Source organism: Schistocerca piceifrons, chromosome 8, assembly GCF_021461385.2.
Source record: "Schistocerca piceifrons isolate TAMUIC-IGC-003096 chromosome 8, iqSchPice1.1, whole genome shotgun sequence".
Taxonomy (NCBI): Eukaryota; Metazoa; Arthropoda; class Insecta; order Orthoptera; family Acrididae; genus Schistocerca; species Schistocerca piceifrons.
This window is the reverse complement of record NC_060145.1, coordinates 378,326,651-378,353,935: the sequence shown is the minus strand read 5'-3', so window position 1 is coordinate 378,353,935 and position 27,285 is coordinate 378,326,651. Positions and strand designations below refer to the sequence as shown.

The 27,285-nt window shown below is 33.7% G+C and overlaps 1 protein-coding gene across 1 annotated transcript in view; it reads right to left on the bottom strand.

Annotated features, from left to right (window-relative positions):
- Window positions 1-3,813: 3,813 nt before the first annotated feature.
- LOC124712361 (meiosis-specific nuclear structural protein 1-like) overlaps window positions 3,814-27,285 on the bottom strand; it is a 59,316-nt gene continuing 35,844 nt past the window's right edge. Inside the window, exon 4 of the mRNA XM_047242655.1 lies at window positions 3,814-4,038. Coding sequence (XP_047098611.1) covers window positions 3,814-4,038 — 225 coding nt within the window. The remainder of the gene's footprint in view (window positions 4,039-27,285) is intronic.

Below are 27,285 nucleotides of genomic sequence, written 5' to 3'. Positions count from 1 at the left end.
ACTACTACTACTAACAACAATAATAATAATAATGGTACATGGAGATCTACGAAAAATATTTAGTTTGACCGCCTTTATGAGGAGCTGACACTTTAAATGATCAAACAATCTGTTGAACTTTACTACGGTTGTCAAATATTTGACCATTTACGGTATTGTTTGACGAGTTTGTCAAGCACAGGTAGTGTTTGCCATGTTTGCGATAAATTTTGATTGATGGAGAGTTTGACAAGATGGCGGACGTTGTTTGTGTCGACGCTTCGCCGCAAACGTTTAGTGAAAAATACTTTTATTATAGTTTGTCTCATTGAGTCGTAAGTTTTCACAACTATGGAAACTACGATCAAGGATAAAAACAAAATAGCACTGGCGTTGCCAGAATGGTAGAGATGTCACATCATTTCCAACCATATATTGCACCGAAAGAGGTTCTGGACAAAATCAATATTCTATGCATAATATACAGGCGAGAGTGCATTAAAATGAAAACAAATATCGAAGCTCTCTGGTTCTTCCATGGATGATGTGGATTGCATGTTCCCATGTTTGGTATTTTAATGAACTGTCGTTAGAGGACCATGTAGAGCAGTATACATTTTCTCATACTTGTGTCTTCTTTTTCAATGAGAGGGTGAAGTAAATCTAAGTAAATCTAAACTAGTTATTAAAAGTTTCACTGTACATCCACAGAAAATGGATGTAATCATCAGGCTATGAGCGTAACATTTCCATTAACAGGTTTTCGTGTATATATTTTTCTCTCATTTTAAACCTTTTCCTGGACTAGCCTCTTCTTTTCATCTTTTTTTTTTTTTTTTTAAAAAAAAAAAGAAAGTGCCAGAGTCAATGCTTCAAATGCTTTATCTGCTTCTCTAGCCATTCCCACTATGTCAAAATACAGCATACACGCAAAACGTCTGCTTCAAAAGTAAGGTTACATTGACAAGCTTTGTTTGTGTTTGTTTGACAAATCTGTGGCTAGACCACAGCTAATTAGATAAACAAGTTTGTCCATTTACGGGGACTTTAAGATTAACAAAAATTAGAGAACAGAATGACATGATCACATTATTAGGGTGGATGTTGGTAGAAAGGAAAAAATGGTTCATGAATGGTCACCAACTGCAAAACGACAGAAGGGAAGATGACGAAAGTAATTAATGGACGATATGTAAGAAGATATAGCAACTGTTAGTGTTGGGGGGGTTTGAGGAATAGCCGCACTGGGAAGATCAGGACTGGTAAAACTTCTTGAAGAGGCTTAAAGCTCCATAGACTTGTAATTCCACTGCAGAAATAAGGAGAAAGAAGAAGGAAGAATAGTCACGGAAACTGTGTGCCCATTCTGTTGTCACCATTGTATATCTTGCGTAATATACATGGAAATGACATAAGACAAGATTATGTTGCTTTACTGAGGCAGAGGTAAACAGATAGTCCATTTTTCATCGCTGAATACTCTAATAGAATAGGACTACTACTTCCTTATGTGCATCTATCTGCGAAGGTTATTTATGGATACTCTTATTTTCAACTTCACAGACATAAATAATTGTATGGAAGTGCATTGGAACCACTCTTTGTTTCTGCAGCCACGATGTACGTCTTCTTTCTTTCCCCCAAAACTTTTCCTTCCATTATCAGTCTTAGAATTTTGCGTCTTTCTCCTCTCGTGATATCGCCAGATAATTTTCTAGTTTTGGTCGTGTTTCCCAACTCCTTGTCCTCATTGATTCGCCTTAGAGCGTCTTCATCGGTAATTATTTGTGTCCGGGATATTTTTAACATTAGTCGAGACAGCCACATTTATAGTGCCTCGATCTTCTTCCTCGTCGCTTCATTAACTGGCCATGCCTCCATTGCAAACGAGTATACTGGGATTATACAGCGTGATTCAGAGATGTTGTTACAAACTCTCAGGGATGATGGATGATGGATGAGAGTAAATGTATCAATTTGAGGTAAGAAACCCTAGGTCCGGAAACGACAGGCAGGAAGTTACAAGCGAAAATCATTCTCATACCTCTGACAGTGGAAGACATGAACCTGTACTGTTGTTGCTAAGATTGCAGGGTAGAAAATTTTCAGCGATAATAGTATTAACAAAAACAATAAAAAAAGTCCAGTAAATACGGACTCTAAAATGCCCTCCTTAAGAGGTGTGAGCTTTTCTTCAGTAACGAGGAGACGTGTTTCACAGTAACAAATTTGAACAAGTGCTCATAGCTGTTAAGGTGTGTACTTTAGAGCCCATATTTAATGGACTTTTTTTTTCTTACTTTGGTCAAAACTACCACCTCTCAAAGTATGGAAAGCAAAGAGCTTGCAATAGAAGAGGTTCATCGTCAGTGGTAACAGAAAGATTTTCCCTTATAGCTTTGGACTCGGTCAATTCCAGATCCCTTACCTCAAATTTATACATCTATCCTTCTCCATCAACCCTGAGAGTTTGTAACATCATAACGGAATCATCCGTTACGACATTCAGTCATTTGGAGTCTTACTTCCAAGGTATGGTTTTAGGCTAATATTCATACCTTATGTATTTGCTTTTCCTGAAATCATTTTGAGTCCAAAGTCATTACGATTTTATTCCTTTTTTCAAGTAGTGTGTGTAGCTGTGATAACTTTTTTCCATAAGAAAAGCGTGTGTTATTAATTTGTTTTTCACAGAATTTTACACTTATTTCTAAGATGTAGCTTTCCTGAAGATTGCTTCCGAATAAATAGAACAAAACTTTGCAAATATTGGTACAATATACTCTCCACCATGCATTTTGCAGTAGCTTGCGGAGTCCACCTGAAAACATTATAATAACTGTATAGTTTTCTCAATAAAGACACGTAAAATTTATTACCAATGATGTCATGTCGTGATGCACAAGACAGCTAGGAATGTGAGAGATGGACTTTTTACAGACAGGGGTCTAGCTGTCATTGCACGAATTTTAAAGCTTAACCAATAAATACGTAAAATCTACTACCTGTGACGACATGTCAAGACGCACAAGACAGCTAGGAGTGTGAGAGTGGGACTTTTTACATAAAGGGACCTAGTCATCAATGCACGAATTTTACAGCTTTCCCAATAAATATCTAAAATCTACTACCAGTGACGACGTGTCATGATGCACAAGACAGCTAGGAATGTGGGACTGGGACTTTTTACAGACAGAGACCTAGCCATCACTGCACAAATTTTACACCTTGCCCAATACATAAGTAAAATCTACTATCTGTGACGACATGTCATGACGCACAAGATAGCTAGGAGTGTGAGAGTTTGACTTTTTACAGACAAAGATGTAGCTGTCATTGCACGAATTTTACAGTTTGCCCAATAAACATGTAAAATCTACCATCAATGATAACATGTCATGACGCACAAGACAGCTAGGAGTGTGAGAGTGGGACTTTTTACAGATAGGGACCTAGTCATCAATGCACGAATTTTACAGCTTTCCCAATAAATATCTAAAATCTACTACCAGTGACGAAGTGTCACGATGCACAAGACAGCTAGGAATGTGGGATTGGGACTTTTTACAGACAGGGACCTAGCCATCACTGCACAAATTTTACACCTTGCCCAGTACATACGTAAAATCTACTATCTGTGACGACATGTCATGACGCACAAGACAGCTAGGAGTGTGAGAGTGGGGCTTTTTGCAGACAGGGATCTAGCTGTCATTGCACGAATTTTACAGTTTGCCCTTTACATGTGTAAAAAGTGTTACCGATGACTATACCTCATCATACACAGTAAATAAGAAAGCAGGGTGAGGGGTGGGCCTTATCAGACACAGGCGCCTAGCGGTCGCGTTTGAGATCGTGTAGCGAGGGCCCACATTTGGCATCCACGCGCAGCACAGTGAAGGGCTGGTACGATGACGGGCCATGTGTTACCTCGCGCAGACTCTGCTCTCTCTGCTGCAGCAGCCTGAGCGCCGTCGCTATGCGCTTCTCTTGAATGTAGTATGCCTTGCGCACCTTGTCCAGCTCATCCTTCGCCACCTGCAGTTGCTGGCGCACCTCCTGTAAACAAGTACAGCAGTTCAGTGACATATTCCCGGCAACACTACAGGATCGTTGTCTTAGCTGGTAGGTACATTGGTGGGGGTATCTGGAGTAGCAAGGGTTCTTTGTCCACTTTGCCGATCGGCGTGATCTTCACGACAAGCAGCTAAAGGAGTTCACTACAATATCTCCACTAGTCCTTTGGCTGAAATCAGAAATGACTCTCTCTTGAGATAATACTGTATTTCATCGTACGAGGGGCGGACAATAAGTAACGCAATACATTTTTTTCCCTGCAAGCAGGTTGGTTTTATTCAGGTTTCCAATACGCGATGTTATTCCCCGCCCATTTGGCTACAAAACCCTGTTTTCAGCATAAGCTCTGTTCAGTGCGACGACCTTACGCTGCCTTACATGGAAGAACAGTGTGCCCGCACAGTCGACTTCGGAACCTACATCTTCCAGCATTAATAACATCCCCATGGTCCACGAACTGCTTCCGCCGACTGCATCCTACATTGGGCCAGGCACATGCAACTCAGAAAGTGTGAGATCCGGGCTGTAGGTTAGATAAGGAAGAACAGCTCAATGAAATTTTATGAGCTGCTCAGACTTGTGTGCGGCCTTGCGTTGTCATGAAGAGGAAGAAGTTAGTCTGCGTTTTTCTGGCGACGAACGCGCTGACGTCGTTTCTTCAGTGACCTGATGGAGTTCAGTACACTTCAGAGTTGTATTGTATTGTATTGTATTGTATGTTAACCAGGGGCCTAGAAACGACGGAGAGGCTCCATCCCCACCGCAGCCACAGTGGTCCACAACCCCACGACGACTACCGCAGTCCACTTCACCCCTCCGCCGCCCCACACCGAACCCAGGGTTATTGTGCGGTTCGGCCCCCCGGTGGACCCACCCAGGGGACGTCTCACACCAGACGAGTGTAACCCCTATGTTTGCGTGGTAGAGTAATGGTACGCGTACGTAGAGAAGTTGTTTGCGCAGCAATAGCAGACATAGTGTAGCTGAGGTGGAATAAGGGGAACCAGCCCGCAATCGCCGTGGCAGATGGAAAACCGCCTAAAAACCATCCACATACTGGCCGGCTCACTGGACCTCGACACAAGTCCGCCGGAAGGATTCGTGCCGGGGCACCAGGCGCTCCTTCCCGCCCGGAAAGCCGTGCGTTAGACCGCACGGCCAACCGGGCGGGCCACACTTCAGAGTTGATCGTCGATCACTTTGAATGAGAATATTCAGACCTTCAAAGCTTGCGGGAATCACAGCTGTGTGCAGCTGGACGGCACACGGGAAATCGGACAGGTTGGCGCAACCTTGATGAGTTGATGACAGACGCCTCGCCCAACGATTCGTCGTGCTTTTGTTGACTGAGAGGTCTTCTTAAACATTGTTCAAGCGTCTATGAATATCTGCGATGGTCTGGTTTTCCGCTAAGCGAAACTCAATGACAGATCTATGCTTGGAGCGCACCTCCGTTGCAATTGCCGTTTTGAGATCTAGGTTAGACATAGTGATGCCACGCATCAGAACCATATGAAATTATAGGGGCTGAAGAGGCAACATTCCACGGTGTCCCACAGCAAATTCAGCGTTTTTTAAACTGAAATTGGCCGAGACAAAATGTGTTGCATTACCTATGGAACACCCCTCGTATTTCGTTGACACTTACGTGTAATAACATTATAACGTTGAATGTTCAGTTAAAAAAACACGTCCCTCTTTTTTACAATTAAGTGCCAGGTGCCAAGTAATGACACACTGGTGGTAAAAGTCTTCAGGCGAACCGAAGATGTAAGATAACGTTGTTGAAAGTCGTTTGTACTCACTGTGCGCTCTTGATTTTAAACGTGTAGTTAAGGAGTCGAAGGAAGTAGGTTTGCACCCTACAGTATGCTACTATTTTTTTCCATCTTCACATTTATTACAAAATGGTTCAAATGGCTCTGAGCACTATTGGACTTAACTTCTGAGGACATCAGTCCCCTAGAACTTAGAACTACTTAAACCTAACTAAGCTAAAGACATCACACACATCCATGCCCGAGGCAGGATTCGAACCTGACCGTAGCGGTCGCGCGGTTCCGGACTGTAGCGCCTAGAACCGCTGGGCCACTCCGCCCGGCTCACATTTGTTACAGATTCCGGGGCTTTCTTATTAATGCAAGAGAAGTTTTTCTGCAATATTCGGTGTTATTTACATATAAGAACACACTCTCTCAGGAAACAGTTTTTTTTCGGTTTTCTAACTTGAGTCTACTGAAAAGCGGAAGATTTTCTGCTGCAAGTGAAACGATCGGCAATGACACTTGGCCGTTTTTTCCAACTACGTCGTAATTTTTGAGGTGTGGTTGGGCAGCAACCTAAGAGTCAAACTTTAAGCTGTATTGAATCCTTAATGATGTTTTCGTAAATTCAGCGGTCAAGACAAAGATTGCACCACACCTTGATCGAGTACATCATGTTGAAAGGTGGCTACACTGAGTCACAGCGCCAGAGATTGCGCCAAAGAGTATTATTCCGCCGCCTCCACTGGCAGTTGTAGTTCAGAGGTTGTCGTAGGCAGTGCTTTTTGAGATGATGTTGAGAGCAGTACTAGTTGAGAGCATGTCGTGTGCAGTTATTGTTGTGCTGGGCGAGAGAGTAGATGCTGTTCAGTTGGTGTAATGTATATATGGAGAGATGTTGCAATGATCACAGTGAATTTTTCGCCAATATATATAGAGGTAACAATTTTTTTTATTACAAATCTCCTTAATAGTAATGCCTCTTGGTCACAGGTTCAGTCAACAAAGCATCTGGCTCGTGTTCATGAATTACACTTGTAATTCTGGTTTCTATGTACAATTATAGTATTTGTGGTTTTTCAATTAGTTCATTGTAAATGGTGTTTAAAATTTCTTGTCGTATTGAGGAAGAACCGTGCCGGATACATGTACATTGAGTCACACTACCAAACACAGAACAGTTACACTTGTGCTTTGTTGTTTCGTAGCTTTTATAGTTGCTGTGTTAACGGAAATTTCCCTTAATTCTTTATTGTTATTTTATGCAGTCAGATTGCGTACTAATACTAGTCAGGGCCAACCGGTTACAAGACTTCATAACCAGACACACAGCTACTAAAATTATTGCATTTATTTTATAATTAAGCCCCCATGCAATGAGACCGATTTCAGCCAAGGACACTGCAGCATACGTATTTCAGTTGCTCATGTCTTTACGTGGCTGTAGTTTGAGAGAGAGAAGGCGAATATATTTTTTATACCTTGCCGGAATGTATATTAAATAAGGGGAATACTCATGACATCACAAACTTAAGGCCGACGTCCGCCATGTCAGTTGCTCCAAACATTATATTTGTTCTTTGACTGTCAATTCGTGGAAATGTTTTGATAAAAAATGCCAGCTTGAGTCACCTACAGTTATGTTAATCAACCCGATTAGAGTTTGAAATGTACAGGAATCACATTTCATTCGTAACTGGACTCGTGTAAGCAAGATCTTTTTTATTTGCATGAATTTTAGTTGCACTTTCTAATTTAACTATAATGGTTTCATTTGTCTAAATTGACTTTAGATTTCCAGTCTGTCCAACTGGAAAATCTCTGGGTGAACTCTATGAGAAGAAGACATTGAAAACCGAACAAACATAGTAAACTATAGTCTTAGTATTTTGAGGAAGAGGACTTAAAGCGAACAGCAGTTTCGTCAGTCCGTATAAAGGGAAAGGCTGGATTGTGGAAGCAGCCTTGTCATATCATATGACTCTTCTTGTTTATGGAAACATATATTTAAACCTAAGATGGCTATGAAAATTTCACTCACTTAGGAATATTAGGAATTTAAAACATTTATTATTGAATGAAGAGACTCAGTTTCGTGATTCACACTCATAGACACCGTTACGTAGGAGAAGTACCTCGACGCCTTCATACATAAGTAGATAATGACAAAAAAATTCGCTTTCGTGTCCATAGCTCTACTCCAAAGTATGTTTATTCACAGTTATTGTAAATGCTATCTTAAGAATTCTATATAAGCCAACGTAACAATGACAAAATGATGGTTTTTGTGGTTTAAGCCACGAATTGATAAATTAAGAAGTTAACATATTCATCTTGGCTTGATTCTAATATTTGGGATTAGTTCTGTACTAAAGAATGGAATTATAACCAAAAACCTTAGTCATACAGTAATATGTATGTAAACCAAGGCTGGAAAAGTGTTTTATTTAACTGATATAATATACAATGTTTCACCAAGAACCAACTGTTGAATCAATTAAAATGATTAAGAATGGAAGCCGAGCAAAGTTAACTGTGCTTTGTAGGCAAATCCTAACCGAGAAAGCGAAAGAATCTCAACATATTTGGCTAATAAATAGTATCTAGATTACCTAGATTACGAGCTAATCCCAAGATACATTACCATCAACATCAAAGGTCACTGTGCTTGTGCATTATATGTGAAGAAGACAGTAGAAGAATTATGAAGAAAGCATGAGAAGTCGAGCTGGTTGTCAGGTATCTGATAATGTGAGCATTCACTTCAAATTAAATATATATAGTACTTCCTCACATGCTGTATCTACGTGAATTTATCTTATTGGACAACACAGAGAAACAGTTTCAGATATCATTTATAATATGTTTTCCAGTCAGAAGAATAAATTAGAACAGTTATTGTCGTCGAATATGACAAAACAGCCAGTCCAGTCAGAACATGATTAGCCCTGTCAGCACAAGAAGAAACTCCTGCAACATCATGACAAAAGGCCAAGTGTTAGACCAAATAAGCAGATCTAGAATTAGTCCTACATAAAGATATAGCTACGAAAGTACAGTGCGCAGAAGAAATTAAGCCAGTCAAAACCACTGTAGCATAAGGAAAAAAACCTAATTCTTAGTCATGAAGGATTGGTTGGTTGTTATGGAGGAGGGGACCAAACAGCGAGGTCATCGGTCCCATCGGATTAGGGAAGGATGGGGAAGGAAATCGGCTGCCCCCTTTCAAAGGAACCGTCCTGGCATTTGCCTGTAGCCATTTAGAGAAATCATGGAAAACCTAAAACAGGATAACTGGGCGCATGTTTGAACTGTCGCCCTTTCGAATGTGAGCCCAGTGTGTTAACCACTGCGCCACCTTGCTCTGTAGTCATGAAGGAACTTAAAACTAGGACCGGAAACAGTGATTTTGGCCGAAGATGATAAGGTAGGGACTTTAGTGCCATTAAAGAAAACGTGTTACACAAGCAAAGTAGATGAATTTTTACAGATAGGGTGGCTACAAAAAGCACAGAAATGCTTTGCTGAGCTTAAGCAGTTAGTATACAAGTGTTCCAACATTTTTTTCTGAATACATTTGTAAATGTACTCTTCAAATTAATTCTAGGGCTCTACAGCCAAAGTCCACAAACCAGAAGTGCCAATCTGACCAGTAGTATCTGCAATACAGACAACAGTGCAGTATGTAGTCGCTAGAATCAACAACATCTTCAAGGGCAAAAAGAAAAACGGAACTTCACAGAGAAATATAAAATAAAGGAAAGTTTAGATTTAGTAAACAGTTAACACATGTCAATATCCCAGAAAATGCAAAATGACTTTCTTTTGATGTATACAGGTTCTCGAGCAACCCTGTGGAAGACTGTATGTGTATTGGCAGTATTATTGCATGTACATAACATTAATCTGGAAGAAAAGTGGAGGATAATTAATACAGTGGAATATTTATAAACCAAAATTATTTCTGATTTCAAGGGAGGTGTTAAAATCAAGCAGCTGGGCTTTCATCAACCTTGCTAACAGAAATGTTTATGGTCAAGTGGGAGGCTGACATTTTTAAGAGTGAACCACTGACAGAACACGTTGTGTATTGGTATAAATTTTTCAATGATATTCACTGCATGTGAAAAGTTCCAGTAGACAACACCAGAAGATAAGAATCATAAATGTCAGAACGCAATTATGTGGTCACCATTATTTTCCTGTACATCACCATGCAGACAGGAGATACACCATAAATTTAAATTTTACTGAGAAAACTCCTCTTCTGATAGACACATCACAGCTGCCTCTCAAGATCCTACAGTTACAAATAAAGAATTTAACCAACATTATTCACAAAATTCTCAATAAAAAACTGAGAGAGCAAGCCAAGTTCCTACTGCCCTCAATGAACAATGTACATACAGGGAAAAGAAAATGGTGCAGTTTATATTTTATATGTAAAACTTAAAATAGGATAATATATTTTATAGGCAAAGTGTTTCTCTGTGTTTCCCTACATCCCACAGACATTAGATAAATTTTTTTTCCATTTCAGAAGATTAACAACCAGTCATCATGATGAAAGGGGTTTGTGAGATTATCTATGAAGAGTCTCAGTCTTGTTATATTGGACACATGGGGATGTCAGTCTATACCACTCTCACAGAACACTACAGAAGCTGGAGATTAAAGAGTAGATGTAGAAGTCCTACACATAGAGGAAAGGATGCAGAACTCACTCAAATAGAAAGATTTCCAATTAATAAACAGATTATTTACCCCTTTTTATACAGTGGTATAACCTCTACATGGAAGAACCTTGGTGCTTTCATATATGAGTAGATAATGACAAAAATTCCCATTCCGATGCATAGCTCTAGTCTGATGTACAGAGTCTGGCAGAAAAATGTATACCCTCTTTGTCAGGCTGTATCAAGATATCAATATTACGTTCAATTTGAGTTACGAGCGTGTTGTAGTACGGTCTTTGGCTCAACAGATGTTTGTACTTTCATTCCTAAAGATAAATATTACTTAAGATTTCTATAATGTACTACATAATTACGCTTTTTATCTAAAGTAGTTATTAATTTACTTTCATTTGTAGCTGGATTAAGTTTTGATTCAGGAGCTACTGGTATATCTTTATGTAAATCATGTAATTATTTTGGATATTCTAGATCTACTTCAAATATATATCCATCTTGACTATTGTTTGACATTTTACTTATTTTTGTACAATTAAAATTATTTGGTTCTTCCCATTTAAATCTGCAATATGGTAAATATTAGTTCATAGCATAACCATATAAATTATTTTCTTCTAGATACATTATATAATTTGATTTTTCTTTATTGTTAAAATGTTTTAAATATTAATTATTTGCTTTTACATATCTTTTACAACATTGTGAAATTCCGCCTCTTATTCCTTTTCCAACCATTAGAAGCATATCATAATTATATAATAAATCAAGTTTTAGAGTAGTAATTTTTAACATTGCATCCCTAGATAAACCTGGTGCTGTAAAATAACAAGAAGGATCTAAATTATATGTATTTATACATGTTTTTCCAAAATTTTCAAAAACATCACTTAACAATAATACATCAGTTTTAATGTATAAATCATGATATTCACCAAGAGTTTTTGTATTTAACTTAACCAAACTAATTTTGCCTGTTCATAATCTTCATCACTTTGTCACAATCATTTAATTCACTATAAAATTTATCTTTTGTTGGTAATTGTGTTTCTACAAATTTTATTCCAAGAATTCAAATAATCAGATGGATAAACACCTTTTCTGATTACTAAGTTAAATAATTCTGGAGAAAAATACTTTTTAATATTTTAAATTGCTTTTCCTTTAAATTTGATGAAAGTTTATCAAGTGAAGAAGTCATAAATCTAAATGTCAACAAATCTCATTTTTAAAGTCTTTGTAGGTCTACCAAAACTAACATATTTATTTTCAAGGTTTGGTATTTATTCTATATCTTTATTATCATAACCAAGTTCTTTTACAAAAAGATGTGAATCATAACCAGATAAATTATGTAAATAAATAGGTACAAAGTCAGGTTGTTGTTGTAGTGTTAAATTATACGTATTACATAATGGAGCAATATATTTACCAGTTAAATGATCATGAGGACATACTTTTCTATTCTTTTTTGTATAAGGACATTTGCATAGTGTACAAATTGTAGATTTTGTATACATATTATATTCATCAAGATCAAGTGGTTTCCTTTCTTCAATTACAGAATATTTTCTTCCAATTTCTTCAACTTCTTGTTTTATACATTCTATAAATTTTTTATGACAATTTGGTCGTCTATAAACAACAGGATCTTTATAATTTTCATATATATATATATATATATACATATATATATATACATATATATATATATATATATATATATATATATATATATTTATTTAATATAATAACAAAACACACTTGATTCATGTTTTTGATATTTCATTGTATATGGTGTTTCTTGATTTGGTTCACAATTATCCATTTTTAAAAGTAAACTTTCAAAATCAGCATAAATAACAAGTGGAGCTTTGTGTGTAAATCGACAATTTAAAAATGTATTAATTCTCCTTCACCTGGCATTTCACCTTTTAACGGTTTATTAGTTAAACAATTTTTTGGTTGTTCATCTAATTTTTCTTTACTATTAAAATGTGTTGTTGTTGTTGTTGTTGTGGTGGTCTTCAGTCCAGAGACTGGTTTGATGCAGCTCTCCACACTACTCTATCCTGTGCAACCTACATCCTTCTGAATCTGCTTAGTGTATTCATCTCTTGGCCTCCCTTTACGCTTTTTACCCTCCGCGCTACCCTCCAGTACTAAATTGATGCCCCCTTGATGCCTCAGAATATGTCCTACCAACCGGTCCCTTCTTCTTGTCAAGTTGTGCCACAAACTCCTCTTTTCTCCAACTCTATTCAATGCCTCCTCATTAGTTATGTGATCTACCCATCTAATCTTCAGCATTCTTCTGTAGCACCACATTTCGAAAGCCTCTGTTCTCTTCTTGTCCAAACTATTTATCGTCCATGTTTCACTTCCATACATGGCTACACTCCATACAAATACTTTCAGAAACGACTTCCTGACACTTAAATCTATACTCTATGTTAACAAATTTCTCTTCTTCAGAAATGTTTTCCTTGCCATTGCCAGTCTACATTTTGTATCCTCTCTACTTCGACTATCATGAGTTATTTTGCTCCCCAAATAGCAAAACTCATTTACTACTTTAAGCGTCTCATTTCCTAATCTAATTCCCTCAACATCACCCGACTTAATCCGACTACATTCCATTATCCTCGTTTTGCTTTTGTTGATGTTCATCTTATATCCTACTTTCAACACACTGTCTATTCTGTTCAACTGCTCTTCCAAGTCCTTTGCTGTCTCTGACAGAATTACAATGTTATCGGCGAACCTCAAGGTTTTTATTTGTTGTCTATGGATTCTAATACCTACTCCGAATTTTTCTTTTGTTTGCTTTACTGCTTGCTCAATATACAGATTGAATAACATCGGGGAGAGGCTACAACCCTGTCTCACTCCCTTCCCAACCACTGCTTCCCTTTCATGTCCTCTACTCTTATAACTACCATCTGCTTTCTCTACAAATTGTAAATAGCCTTTCACTCCCTGTATTTTACCCCTGCCACCTTTAGGATTTCAAAGAGAGTATTCTAGTCAACATTGTCAAAAGCCTTCTCTAAGTGTACAAATGCTAGAAATGTAGGTTTGCCTTTCCTTAATCTTTCTTCTAAGATAAGTCATAAGGTCAGTATTGCCTCACGTGTTCCAACATTTCTACGGAATCCAAACTGATCTTCTCCGACGTCGGCTTCTATCAGTTTTTCCATTCGTCTGTAAAGAATTCACGTTAGTATTTGGCAGTCGTGACTTATTAAATTGATGGTTCGGTGATTTTCACATCTGACAACACCTGCTTTCTTTGGGATTGGAATTATTATATTCTTCTTGAAGTCTGATGGTATTTCACCTGTCTCATACATCTTGCTCACCAGATGGTAGAGTTTTGTCATGACTGGCTCTCCCAAGGCCGTCAGTAGTTCTAATGGAATGTTGTCTACTCCTAGGGCCTTGTTTCGACACAGGTCTTTCAGGGCCATCTCGAACTCTTCACGCAGTATCGTATCTCCCATTACATCCTCATGTACATAATCTCCATTTCCATAATATTGTCCTCAAGTACATCGCCCTTGTATAGACCCTCTATATACTGCTTCCAGCTTTCTGCTTTTTCTTCTTTGCTTAGAACTGGGTTTCCATCTGTGCTCATGATATTCATACAAGCGGCTCTCTTTTCTCCAAAGGTCTCTTTAATTTTCCTGTAAGCAGTATCTATTTTACCCATCATGAGATAAGCCTCTACATCCTTACATTTGTCCTCTAGCCATCGTTGCTTAGCCATTTTGCACTTCCTGTCGATCTCATTTTTGAGACGTTTGTATTCCTTTTTGCCTTCTTCATTTACTGCATATTTATATTTTCTCCTTTCACCAATTAAATTCAATATTTCTTCTGTTACCCAAATATTTCTACTAGCCCTCATCTTTTTACCTACTTGATCCTCTGCTGCCTTCACTACTTCATCCCTCAGAGCTACCCATTTTTCCTCTATTGTATTTCTTGCCCCCATTCCTGTCAATTGTTCCCTTATGCTCTCCCTGAAACTCTGTACAACCTCTGGTTTAGTCAGTTTATCCAGGTCCCATCTCCTTAAATTCCCACCTTTTTGCAGTTTCTTCAGTTTTAATCTACAGTTCGTAACGAATAAATTGTGGCCAGAGTCCACATCTGACCCTGGGAATGTCTTACAATTTAAAACCTGGTTCCTAAATCTCTGTCTTACCATTAGATAATCTATCTGATACCTTCTAGTATCTCCAGGATTCTTTCATGTATACAACCTTCTTTTATGATTCTTGAACCAAGTGGTAGCTATGATTAAGTTGTGCTCTCTGCAAAATTCTACCAGACGGCTTCCTCTTTCATTTCTAACCCCCAATTCATATTCACCTGCTATGTTTCCTTCTCTCCCTTTTCCTACTCTCGAATTCCAGAGTCACCCATGACTATTAAACTTTCCTCTCCCTTCACTACCTCAATAATTTCTTTTGTCTTATCGTACATTCCATCGATTGCTTCATCATCTGCAGAGCTAGTTGGCATATAAACTTGTACTACTGTAGTAGGTGTGGGCTTCGTGTCTATCTTGGCCACAATAATGCGTTCACTATGCTGTTTGTAGTAGCTTACCTGCACTCCTATTTGTTATTCATTATTAAAACTACTCCTGCATTACCCCTATTTGATTTTGTATTTATAACCCTGTATTCACCTAACCAAAAGTCTTGTTCCTCGTGCCACTGAACGTCACTAATTCCCACTATATCTGACTTTAACCTGTCCATTTCCCTTTCTAAATTTTCTAACCTACCTGCCCGATTAAGGGATCTGACATTCCACACTCTGATCCATAGAATGCCAGTTTTCTTTCTCCTGATAACGATGTCCTCTTGAGTAGTCCCCACCCGGAGATATGAATGAGGGACTATTTTACCTCCAGAATATTTTACCTAAGAGGACCGCATCATCATTTAACCATACAGTAAAAAGTAGTAAACATAAATCACAAATAGATTTTACTTTAGTAAGTTTAGTCATTTGACTTGTTACAAGGGTAGATAAATTTTTTATATAACAATAATGTGAATTGTTATCTTTCTTGAAATAAAGAAGGTTTACCTGTTTTTCCTTTTTAGATTTTGTTGTTTTGAATGGATACACTTGACAATTTATCAATTTCATCATCAAGAGAATAAACATAATAGATACATTAATTATATTTTTTATTTTTGGAATATGATCAACTAATACAGGAAATTCAATATTTTCAAGTTTTTTTTATCAAGATCAAGACCAATATTTCTATATTTTGTTATTCCTTCTGGATGTTCACCTACAGGAAAGAAAGCTGCTATTATAGACCATAAAAACTCTTTTGATCATTATTTTTCACATTAACACGTTTTTTTATTTTTAATATTATCTGGTAAATCAATATAAGATGATCCTCTGAGTGGGTCTTTTCTGTTAATTGCTAGTTGTAAACTAATTATTCTATTTAATCACCATCCTGATCATTATGGTTGAAAATTAGATATTTTTTCTAAAGTATGTCTTTTACCATATTTGAATTTATATTAAAATCTTTTTCTGTTAAAATTGTATAGTTTGGTGTTTGTTGTCCAAATTCTTGAACTTTTTCGTTTGTTTCATCTGTTTGTAGTTTATATTCACAATATAAATTAAAATTTATCTTCACACCATGATGTACTTTCAAATAGTCTTTAACAACCTAAAAAATTTTTGATTTTACTGCATTTAAGAAATGATTAGTATCAAATATATCCATATTATTTTCTAAATTTATTGTTTGTAATCTGTCTGCAAATGCTTTTTCAACTAAGTAATCTTTAATCGTTTTTCTATCGCTCGGCTTCTGAAAAGTATTTGTAGAAAATGGAAAAACTCCTTTTAATGGTTAAGTTTCTTTAGTTAGAAAAACATCATAAACATAATAAAATGGTAACTTTTTCCAAAGAATTTCACTAGGTTCAGCTTTATTATTTTTAACAATATTCGTCTGATTTTCACTTACTTCTCCAGGTATATAAATATTAACAATATTTTTATATTTTTAACTTACTTCAGTTATATAATTTTAATGATTTTCACTTACTTCTGATGTATTATTATTTTCAGATGTATTATTTTCGCTTACTACAGGTGTATTACTTCTAACAATATTTTGGTGATTACTAATTATAATTGAACGATTACTAATAATAAATGTGATTAAATCAGCTTTATGTAAATTAATTATTCTACAAAATTCACGAAGTCTTACAACAAGAAATAGTTGTAGTTGATTAGCAAGTTGTTCTAGTTGAGCAGCAATGTTCCTTCTATTTTCCTCTTCTACTTATTACAAAAAATTTCATTAGGTTTGTAAAAATAATGTTATCAATTGAAAATGATTATAATTTAATAGATGGATAGATATTTAATCATAAAGGATTATTAGTTAAACATATAGTTTCTTATTCTCAATAGGTTCTAAAGTACATTTCTTACATTTATTATTATGTCCTTCTTCATGGATTTATATAAAAACAATTTGAATCTTTAATTTCTTAACAAATTTTACATTTCTTTTTTTCTTCACTTATGACTTCTTCATTATTCATTGTAGGTTCATTTTCCATTATTGTATGTTCTTCACTTGGATTTCATCGTAAATGTTCTTTAAAATAATATTTACCAATACTTCTTCCACATACAAAAGGTATTCTTTTTTAATGTAATTTTCTACATAATATTTATTTAAACATGGTCTTTATATAGTTCTATAACCATCTTTTGTATACTTTTGTAAAGTGAAATTATCAATTGATTTCTCTGTATTACAATATTTACAGAATTTAATTTTCAGAGAACAATTTTGTGCTCCATCTATGTACAAAAAATTTATTAGAATTATAAAAAAGTAGATTTTCATAATTTTTATAATGTTTTAAATTTTTATTAATTTTTATAAGTTTTTAAATTTTAATTTTAAGTTATTAATATAAATTGTTTTAAAAATAAGAATCATCAGTATCTTAAGAATCATCATTAGATTCATAGTACTCATTTCTAAATTGCCGATTTCTGTCAAATAAATGATCAAAAAAGCTTGTAGTTATTGGTAAAGAATCAAAAGATCTAATTATATTTTCCTGGTAAAGAATCAAGTGTTGTTATTATGTCAACTGATTTTGGTTCTTTATTATTAATAATACATCTACAAAGTGGACAATTTTCTTTTTTCTTTAACCATTCATCAATATAATCTTTATGAAAAATATGTTTGCAATTTGTTTTGGCAAATTCATTATTATTTTCATCACTTAAAAAAATAGGACAAAAAATACCTTTTTCACAAACCTGAATTAGTACAGAAGTTTCTCTTAGTTTCGTTTGCATTTCGTTTTGGTTCTCCATTTATAAGAAATAATTTTTATTAGATTTATAAACAAGTTAAATTCTCTAATTGTTGTTAATCATAAATACAAATTACAAATTTCAAATAATATTTATTTCTGCAAAACTAATAAAATATATTTCTCTTAAATGGAATGGATTGTAGATACGTTTAACAAAAAGCGTACCTACACAATAAACAAGTTTTCATGATTATTGATGAAGAAAATAATCCATGGTTTAAAGCAAAAGATGTTGCACTTATATTAGAGTGTAAAGATACTGATGGTGCAATAAGAAAACATTTTGATATTGATGATAAAGTAAAATATGAACGTTTATCTAAACCCAGTAAATTAGAGGTGTTTAAAGGCAATGAAAATCTTCAATATTTATTAATGAACCTGGATTATATTCTTTAATTTTAAAATCAAAAAGGAAGAAGCTAAACATTCAAAATGGGTTACTTATAAAGTTTTACCACAAATTAGAAAACATGGTTAATATAAAAGTAGAAAAGAAATGATTGATGATTATTAATACCAAATTAAACACAATAATAGTATACAATAATTACAATTATTTAATAAATTGAACTCAGAAATAATTCAATTAAAAGATGATGGAATTAAAATGAAAGATGATAGAATCAAAATGAAAGATGTTCATATTCAAAATTTGAGAGAAACAGTTAATACTGCTTCAGAAATAATATGTAAAAGAAATGAAGAAATAAGTGGTTATTACCACATGTACTTCCTAAACAATTTATGACAGTTTATGACAAACATTCATTTCTTAAAAATTATTTGATGATGAATGTGAATATAAGTATTATATCATTAGAAGAGAGGGAAAAAAATTACAGATCCAATTATATAAATCGAAGATAGACATTCAAATTGTGAAGAAATGTTAAGATTCAACTATAATCCTAAAAAAAAAAAATCTGTATCAAAGAATCAAAGAAAATTTAAGGATTATCAGTCATATGAACTATTTCAATATTTTGAACAACTATACAAAGTACAATTGATTAATGATATTAAAATGCTTTACCAAACTGAACTTTTATAAAATTACTTCATCTTCATTTACCCAAATGTTATGTCAATTATGAAAACCTAACCATTTAACATATTTTTTGAAACCTTTTCAACTAAATATACATCTGGGAATTTCGTTTTGTATTGTTCTTGTTCATAAAAATTTCCTTTTATATCTTAATTTATATGTAATTGGATTGGAATAAATGACATCTTCAATTTCAAATATTTCTGTTGACCAATTAGCTGTATATCCATTTTCAAAAATACCATTCAGTTTACTAATTCTAACTTTATCACCTTTTTTGAATTTAGATTGCTCATTAGCATCAGCTAAGCAGATGTAAGTCTACAAGTAGATTTAATATTAGTTATTTTTAAATTATTTTCATTAACTTCTATGGGTTTCATTCTTATTGTAAAATGTTTTGTATTATTGTATTCATAATTAGATCTTTAAGTAAATTTAACCATTTGTAATTTCCTTGTAATGCAAATTTCTTCCACATTTTTCTTTAAGTGTTCTGTTAATTCATTCAACAACAGATGCTTTTAATTCTAAAAAAGTTGAATAATTATTAATGTTATAATTCTTCAATAATTCTTCAATAATTCTTTAAATTCTTTATTATAAAATTCTAAACTATTATCTGTTCATAAATTATTTGGTCGTCTATCTATAAAATTTTTTTGAAAAGCGTCAACTAAATTCTTACTTGGTTTATCTTTAATAGGAACCGCTCAAGCAAATTTCGAAAAGACATCAATAACAGTCAATAAATATTTTTATCCTTTATTTATTTTAGAAATACCTTTTAAATTTCCAGGATCCATTTCAAGTAAATAAGCTTGTCATAAATCATCTACATTAAAAGTAATAACATTTATTACTTAAAAATTTTTCTCATTGATTTATGTAATTCATTAATTATTTCTTCAAGAATATTATTTAGACCTTCATCAGCTTTTCCAAAACTTTTTTAACAAATTTACTCTTTTTAGATTTACAAATTGTACAAAGACCTTCAATTGTTTGTCTTTCATTTTCATTTGTTACTCTATGTGGATTATGTGTATCAGCAAACTTTTTACACTTTAAACAATAAATATTATAAACATGTGAACTATGATTTTCTTTTTATATAGGTAAAAAGTTTATTAAAATTTAAATTATTTCACCAAATACAATTATATTTACATCTACAGGAAGAGTTTTAACAGAATCTTTCAGTATTAAAGTTAAAAAAATTGATTTATGTTCCATTATTGATTGACTATTATTATTTATTTTAAATATCTTATCAACTACACGAACTTTAAATCTCTATTATTGATTTTAGCAACAAAAATAATCCTTTTAAGTATGAAACCATATTCAAAATTGTACACTTTTTGCTCATCACCTATCATAAAAGTAAATTCAATTATTTGTTTATCATTTGCTTTCTCTTTAAGATTACTTAACTATTCTAAGTTCAGTGTTAAATGAGTTTTTGATAAATAATCTGAAAAAGCTTCTTCTATTTCCTTTTTTGTAAAGAGATTCTTGAAAGTGTTGTAGTTATCTTGATGAATCTGATTAATTTTTTCATTTAATTGTGTATTGGTAACATATATATTAAATTGTGTTTAAATGCTTGCGTATTCTCGCTTTGTAACATTCTTTTTCTAAGCATCGTTTGTTACCTACATTTTTAAATCATTTGGATCATTTACATTAGCAAGTCTTCTACCTGTAATATCAACATCACCTTTAATTACTTTAAAAATTAATTTCATTTTGAAATAGTTTAATTGCATTAGTGACCTTTGGATCAAATTACTTAATGATATTTTCAATTTTTTGTAGATAGGTTGTAGATGTATTAACTTTTTGTTCATTTTCTTTAAATCAATGTATGTTATTTCCAAAAATGTCCATGTATTAAATCTAAATTATCATTAAAGTTATAATTTACACATAATAGTTTCAAAACGAATAAACACAAATGACTTCAAATTACTTCATCAAAATTAATAGATTTCATCTTTTCCTAAGTAAATAACTAAATGTTTTGGTATATTACCACCAAAAGAATCAAAATCAAATTTATTGTTTTTATGATAACAAATCCAGTGTGTACCAGTATTATCAGATGTATCGAAATTAACTACACCACATTCAATTTTAAATGGCTTATTTACTAATTCATCAATCATATATACACCACGAAAGTTTTTAATTTTTAATTGTTTGGTAAGTTCTTCTATATCAAAATTACTTAATGCATTAGGATATTTATCAATTACATACTGGAATTTTTTTGTTTTCTTTATTCCATTACCAGCTTTCGTTTCCATTTCGAAGTTATGTCTTTTTTGTTCTAATTCCTTATCATTTTTCTTTTCATTTATAACTGCATTTGCAATTGCTTAGATCTACCAGCCAATGAACCAATTGTTGTTAAATAAGGTAATGCAGCTAATGGTAAAAATCCTCTTTCATGTTTTGTTAGCCCTTTACCATTTTTCTTATTTGTTAAATATTCAATAATTTTTTTTATTTTGCAAAGGGAATAGCTAATGTAACAAGTAAATTTCCACTAACTTTCTTTTCTTTTTTCCTTTTTTGAACATCTGTTAAAAATGGTTCAATTCCATTTAATTGCTCGATGCTTAACTTTAATTTAACCGACTTTGCCTTAGTTTTGCCACTATGTAGTAAAGTATAATCAATTGTAAAGTTATTCATTTATATATCCATTATAATTATCCGGGCTGTTATGCCATGGTCGGTTGATTAATTCTGTGTCGATTCCCAACATTTCGTCTCCGACTGTGGGAGACATCTTCAAGGGGGTCCGTAGCTCAATGGAAGGTCCAACACACCCACTGGCTCGCTACTGACTGCCGCTTAATTCCGTGTCTGCGCGCTCCCACGCCACGGCGTGACATCACGTGTTTTGATAACTTCAGTGCAATTGGCTGCTGTCCGTCGCCGTCGATCGCCGTTGCCATCACTCAATAGTGGGCAGGTGGTGCACATCTTCTCTAACACCGGGATCCATATCCCATTTAATTTCACACCCTCCTCCTTACGGTTGAAATTATGAGGGTGTTTAGCGATTTCGATTGCCTCCCTGTAGAGCCTTTCGTAATATCCACTAGTGGCCGCTAGTACTTGCGTCTCCTCGAAGCAAATATTGTGGATCCCTGGCTGGAAAGCATGCTCCGCAACAGCTGATCGTTCCGTTTCTCCTCTTCTGCAATTTCCCTTATGCTCTTCCAAACGTTTAGAAACAGTTCTTTTAGTGGTACCCACATAAACATCACCACAGCTGCATGGGATCCTATACACTCCAGCTTTTTCCAGTGGTTTGCGAGCGTCCTTGGCAGGCTTAAGGTATTCCTGTATCTTCCTGGTGGACTTCTAAATTACAGTAATATTCCGCTTCGTCAAGATCCTCCCTATTCTTTCCGATACATTTTTAATAAATGGCAGGAAAACCTTAGATTTTGCAGTACCCTGTACGTCAGTGTGATTTCTGCGTGGGTGCCTCAACACACGTTTTATTTCGGCGGACGAATATCCGTTCTTCATTAGTGCATTGTGGAGATGTTCCATCTCAGCGTCGAGCAAATCAGGTTCACAAATATTTCTAGCTCTGTCCGCTAACGTCTTGATAACACCCCGCTTCTGTTGTGGGTGGTGATTCGAATCCCAGTGCAAATAACGGTCCGTGTGCGTGGGTTTGCGGTATACTGAGTGTCCCAAACTACCATCTTGGTTTCTAAAAACAAGCACATCGGGGAAATGTAACTTGCCGTCTACCTCCTCCTCCATTGTAAACTGAATTCTCGAGTTTATACTGTTCAGATGTTCGTGGAACCGGCTTAATTCCTCCCTACCATGTCTCCACAGCACAAACGTGTCATCCACATATCGGAACCATACATTTGGTTTTTTGCTGGTAGTACCTAAGGCCTGTTCTTCGAATTTCTCCATGAAGAAGTTTGCATAGCCACGCCATCCGTTTGCTCATAAAACTGTTCATTCCACTTGAAGTATGTGGTCGTCAAACAACACTTAAACAGTTCTGAAATATCGGCAGGAAAAATTCGATCCAGCTGTTCCAATACATCATTAAGTGGGACCATGGTAAACAGCGATGCCACATCGAAGCTGACCAATATGTCCTCCGGCTGGACCACTATGCCATTCAATCTGCTGATGAAATGAGTCGAATTCTTTATATGTGTGAAATTAAATGGCATATGGATGCCGGTGTTAAAGAAGATGGGTACCACCCGCCCACTACTGGGTGATGGTAACGGCGATCGACGGCGACGGACAGCGGGCAATTGCACTGACGTTTTCAAAACACTTGGCATCACACCGCGGCGTGGGAGCGCGTGGACACGGAATTTAGCAGCAGTCAGTAACGAGCCAGTGGGTGTGTTGGACCTTCCGTTGAGCTACGGACCCCCTTGAAGATGTCTGCCGCAGTCGGAGACGAAACGTTGGAAATCGACACAGAATTCATCAACCGACCACGGCATAACAGACCGGATAATTATAATGGACATGATATTTCCGGCCATGAAAGTCTACATTTTAGTATTCATTTATATAGTTAAAAATTTAATAAAGATTTTTTATATTTATAATCCCAACCATTTTCATCAACATTAATTACCATACCTAATTCTCGTATTCCAAACATTATTCGTCTAACTGCTGTTGCTGCAACTTTTTCACCAAATGAAGCATCATCTGCATACTGTGTTTCTTTTGCAGCTAATTGAAGTTCTTTATCAGCTATATGCCTTTTTTTCAATCTTTAATATCTCTATTAGCAATACCTAGATTTTTACAGGCTTCATATAATGGATTTATACCTTTATCGCCTTTAGCTTATCTTTCTTCTAATTTTGTACCTGGACGACAATAATTATAACCTGGAAGATGCATTTCAAATGGTAATTTGTTAATTAAAGTATTTACTAATCGTTATTCATATTTATCACTATTCCAAAATGTATGTGGTAGATTATTCAAAAATATAATTGAATATGGAATTCCTTTCAGATTATCAATTATAAAATCACTAAATTAATTTGTATTAAATTATGCAATACTAACTTTTTCATTTTGAAAATTCTTATTTCCAGCAAGTTCTTCACCATGAATAACTGCTAATCTATCAATTAATTGTCTAACATCATTCATCCCAACATATTCAATTCCTTTATCTGTATATTTTTTAATTAAACTGTCTCCAATTTTTGTTGTTTTTCAGGTGAACTTGGTTCTGCAGAATCTATAGTTTGTCTTCTTAAATTTGGAAAATAAACATCAACTTTTTTTTATTAAGTAATTGTATTTATTACCTTTACTTGATCTTATTTTATTTGGATTATTATCAGAATATAACGCTCCTGAATTAAATAAAATAACTGCATAATTTGATAAATCTACAGCATCAAACTTAAATTTTAAATCTTCCATAGTGATATGTTCTTCAGGTATGATTTTCATTAATCCATCTGTAACTTCATATTTTTTAGCACCAATTTTTAGTTTAACACCATTAAATTCAACAGATAATTTATCTTTTTACTTTCATTTATCTTTTTATTTTTATTTCCTCTTTGGTATTTATTTAATAAGTCCTGAATTTCTGATTCACTTAATGTATGATCATATTTTCCAGGAATATCATCAGACCAATCTTTTAATGGTTTAATTGGTGATAATTCTCCAAAATCTTCTATATGATGATGTTATGGATTGCTTTTAAAACATTATGACCTAAACCTTCAATACCTTGTTTTACTTTTTCAATAGCATCAATAACAGGTTGATCTTCCTTTTTATATTTTTCATATTCTGTTCTTGGTTGCTTTTTCCAAAGCTTAAATTGTTCCTTCAATTCTTCAGATTTCTTTTTATATTGTTTAATTTTTTTAACTACTTCATCATCATACATTGCAATCAATTATTAATGAAGAAAAAACATCAGTTATGTTTAACTTTTATGTTTATGTTTTTTACATTTATGTTTATGTTAAAGTTTATATCTATGTTTAATGTTCATGTTGTTAAGAAACGTTGTATTTTATTTCTAAACTTACCTTCATTTGGTTTTCTAGTCACATCTATTGTGAAAAATCCAAATTCATCATTCCAACATCTTTAAAATTATCAAATTTTAAATCTCCAACAACAAACTCATGATAAATATTAATTAATTTGTATGATAAATATCATTTAATTTGTATCATGCTGTCTAAATATATTTAAAAAAATTAAATTATCTGTAACTAACTGCTTTGGTATTTTTGAATATGTTTGAGCTAAATAAAAACAATCTATACATTTGTGTCTTCCTCTAGTAAAATTTTCTCTTTCAATTTCTTGATTTTCTAAAATGAAATCATTGACTACCACAACTGAATTATTTACTCATTCATCTAATAGAATAATTTCTTAATTGTTTTCATTAAAACTAACAATTTGTTTATGAATTTTAGCTTCAATTTTTATGTTGTTTTATAAATTCTTGATATTTTGCTTGATCTAAACTTTTTGAATAATTATATAAACTTTTAATTTTATTCCAATTTAACCAACCTGGAGCTAAAATACAATTATCAATCATTAACGTTGTTTTTCCACAACCACTTGGTCCAAGTATTGCACACCTTTTAGAATTTGGTGAAAGATTACCATGTTTGTTTTTTAACTTATTTTCTAGAATTCTTACTTTAGTTTTATTGATTTATTAATAATTTATTTCACTAATAAATGAGCCACCTTTTTCAACTTAGTGATAAACCTTCAAGACTTAGAAAAAGATTAACTGTTCCAATGCATGATAGTTATACTAATGTTTCACTAGTCAGTTTTTATTCAAATTTTTTTAACAACAAATATTACAACAAAAAATAGTAAACTTTATTGTGGTGGTGAAACAATACAGATTCCTGGAGGTCAATATACCTTGAAATTTTTTTTTAAATTATTCATTCTAAAACACCTAATATACATATTAAAGGAAATGAAATTTTAAATAGAATTGTTATTGAAAGTGATGTAAAATTGTATATGGATATAGAAAATAGTATTGGAAATTTACTTGGTTTTAATTATCAAATTATTTTACCTAATGAAAAAGCTGTAGCTAAAGATGTTCCTAAACTTATTCCTTTTGAATTAATAAATATAAATTTTAATGTTGCTGATGGAATGTGTTTAAGACATAATGATCATTTTCATAAAGAAACTAATGTTCTTGCTTCATTCAAACATAATGCAGAATTTGGTGAACCAAAATAATCTGTAAATGTTCCAATTTTTAATACAATTCAAGATTTAGAAGTTACTATAACTGATGAAAATGATAATGCAATTGACTTCAAGGGTGCTACTGTAACAGTTGTTTTAGAAATATCTTAATAAATTTTTTTCCCTAATAAGTCGGTGATAGCTAAAGCAATGAATAAAATAGAAAATTATCAATTCTACTCATTCCCTGTCAATGAGAAAACTAAAAATAATTTAGATGATCGTAACAAAGATACAGAAATTGAAATAAATGTTGGTGATGGTTGCTTCATCCAAATCATGCACAGTTGTACATGAATTTTAATATTGTTGAAAATGATGGAACAGATTATCCAACATATGATGGAAAATCAATTAAAAATTAATTGATAATTATCAGATTAAGAGCAGCCGACCAGTTGCAAAGGATAAAGTAATCTTTACCTAGGTTTCAATAGATATAAATCTATCTTCTTCAGAAGACGGCAGTATTACATTAACATGAAGCGATATGTCCTTATCGTTTTTACAAACATCTGCATAGTTTCATTAGTCAAATAAAATATTGCCCTGAGAACAGGGTTTGTCAGACAAATAAAATAGGTACATGGAAGTTGGAGAGCACATATTTTATTTGACTAATGAAACTATGCAGATGTTTGTGAAAACGATAAGGACATATCGCTTCATGTTAATATAATACTGCCATCTTCTGAAGAAGATAGATTTATATCTATTGAAACCTAGGTAAAGATTACTTTATCCTTTGCAACTGGTCGGCTACTCTTAATCTGATTACGTGGAACCGTTGCTGTTGCGCAGCTATGTTTAAAGTATTGATAATTATGTAACTAAATTGTTTGACTTTGTAACAATAAAAAAGGGAAATAATATTTTATCTAGAATTCAATACCCTTTTATTTCTTCATCTGTTTCACTACATCTAACTCCATCTGTTACTGATAAAATAAGTTTAGAGGGACATATAATTAATACAGGAAAAATAAATAGTAAAAGAAATGAAGTAATTTATC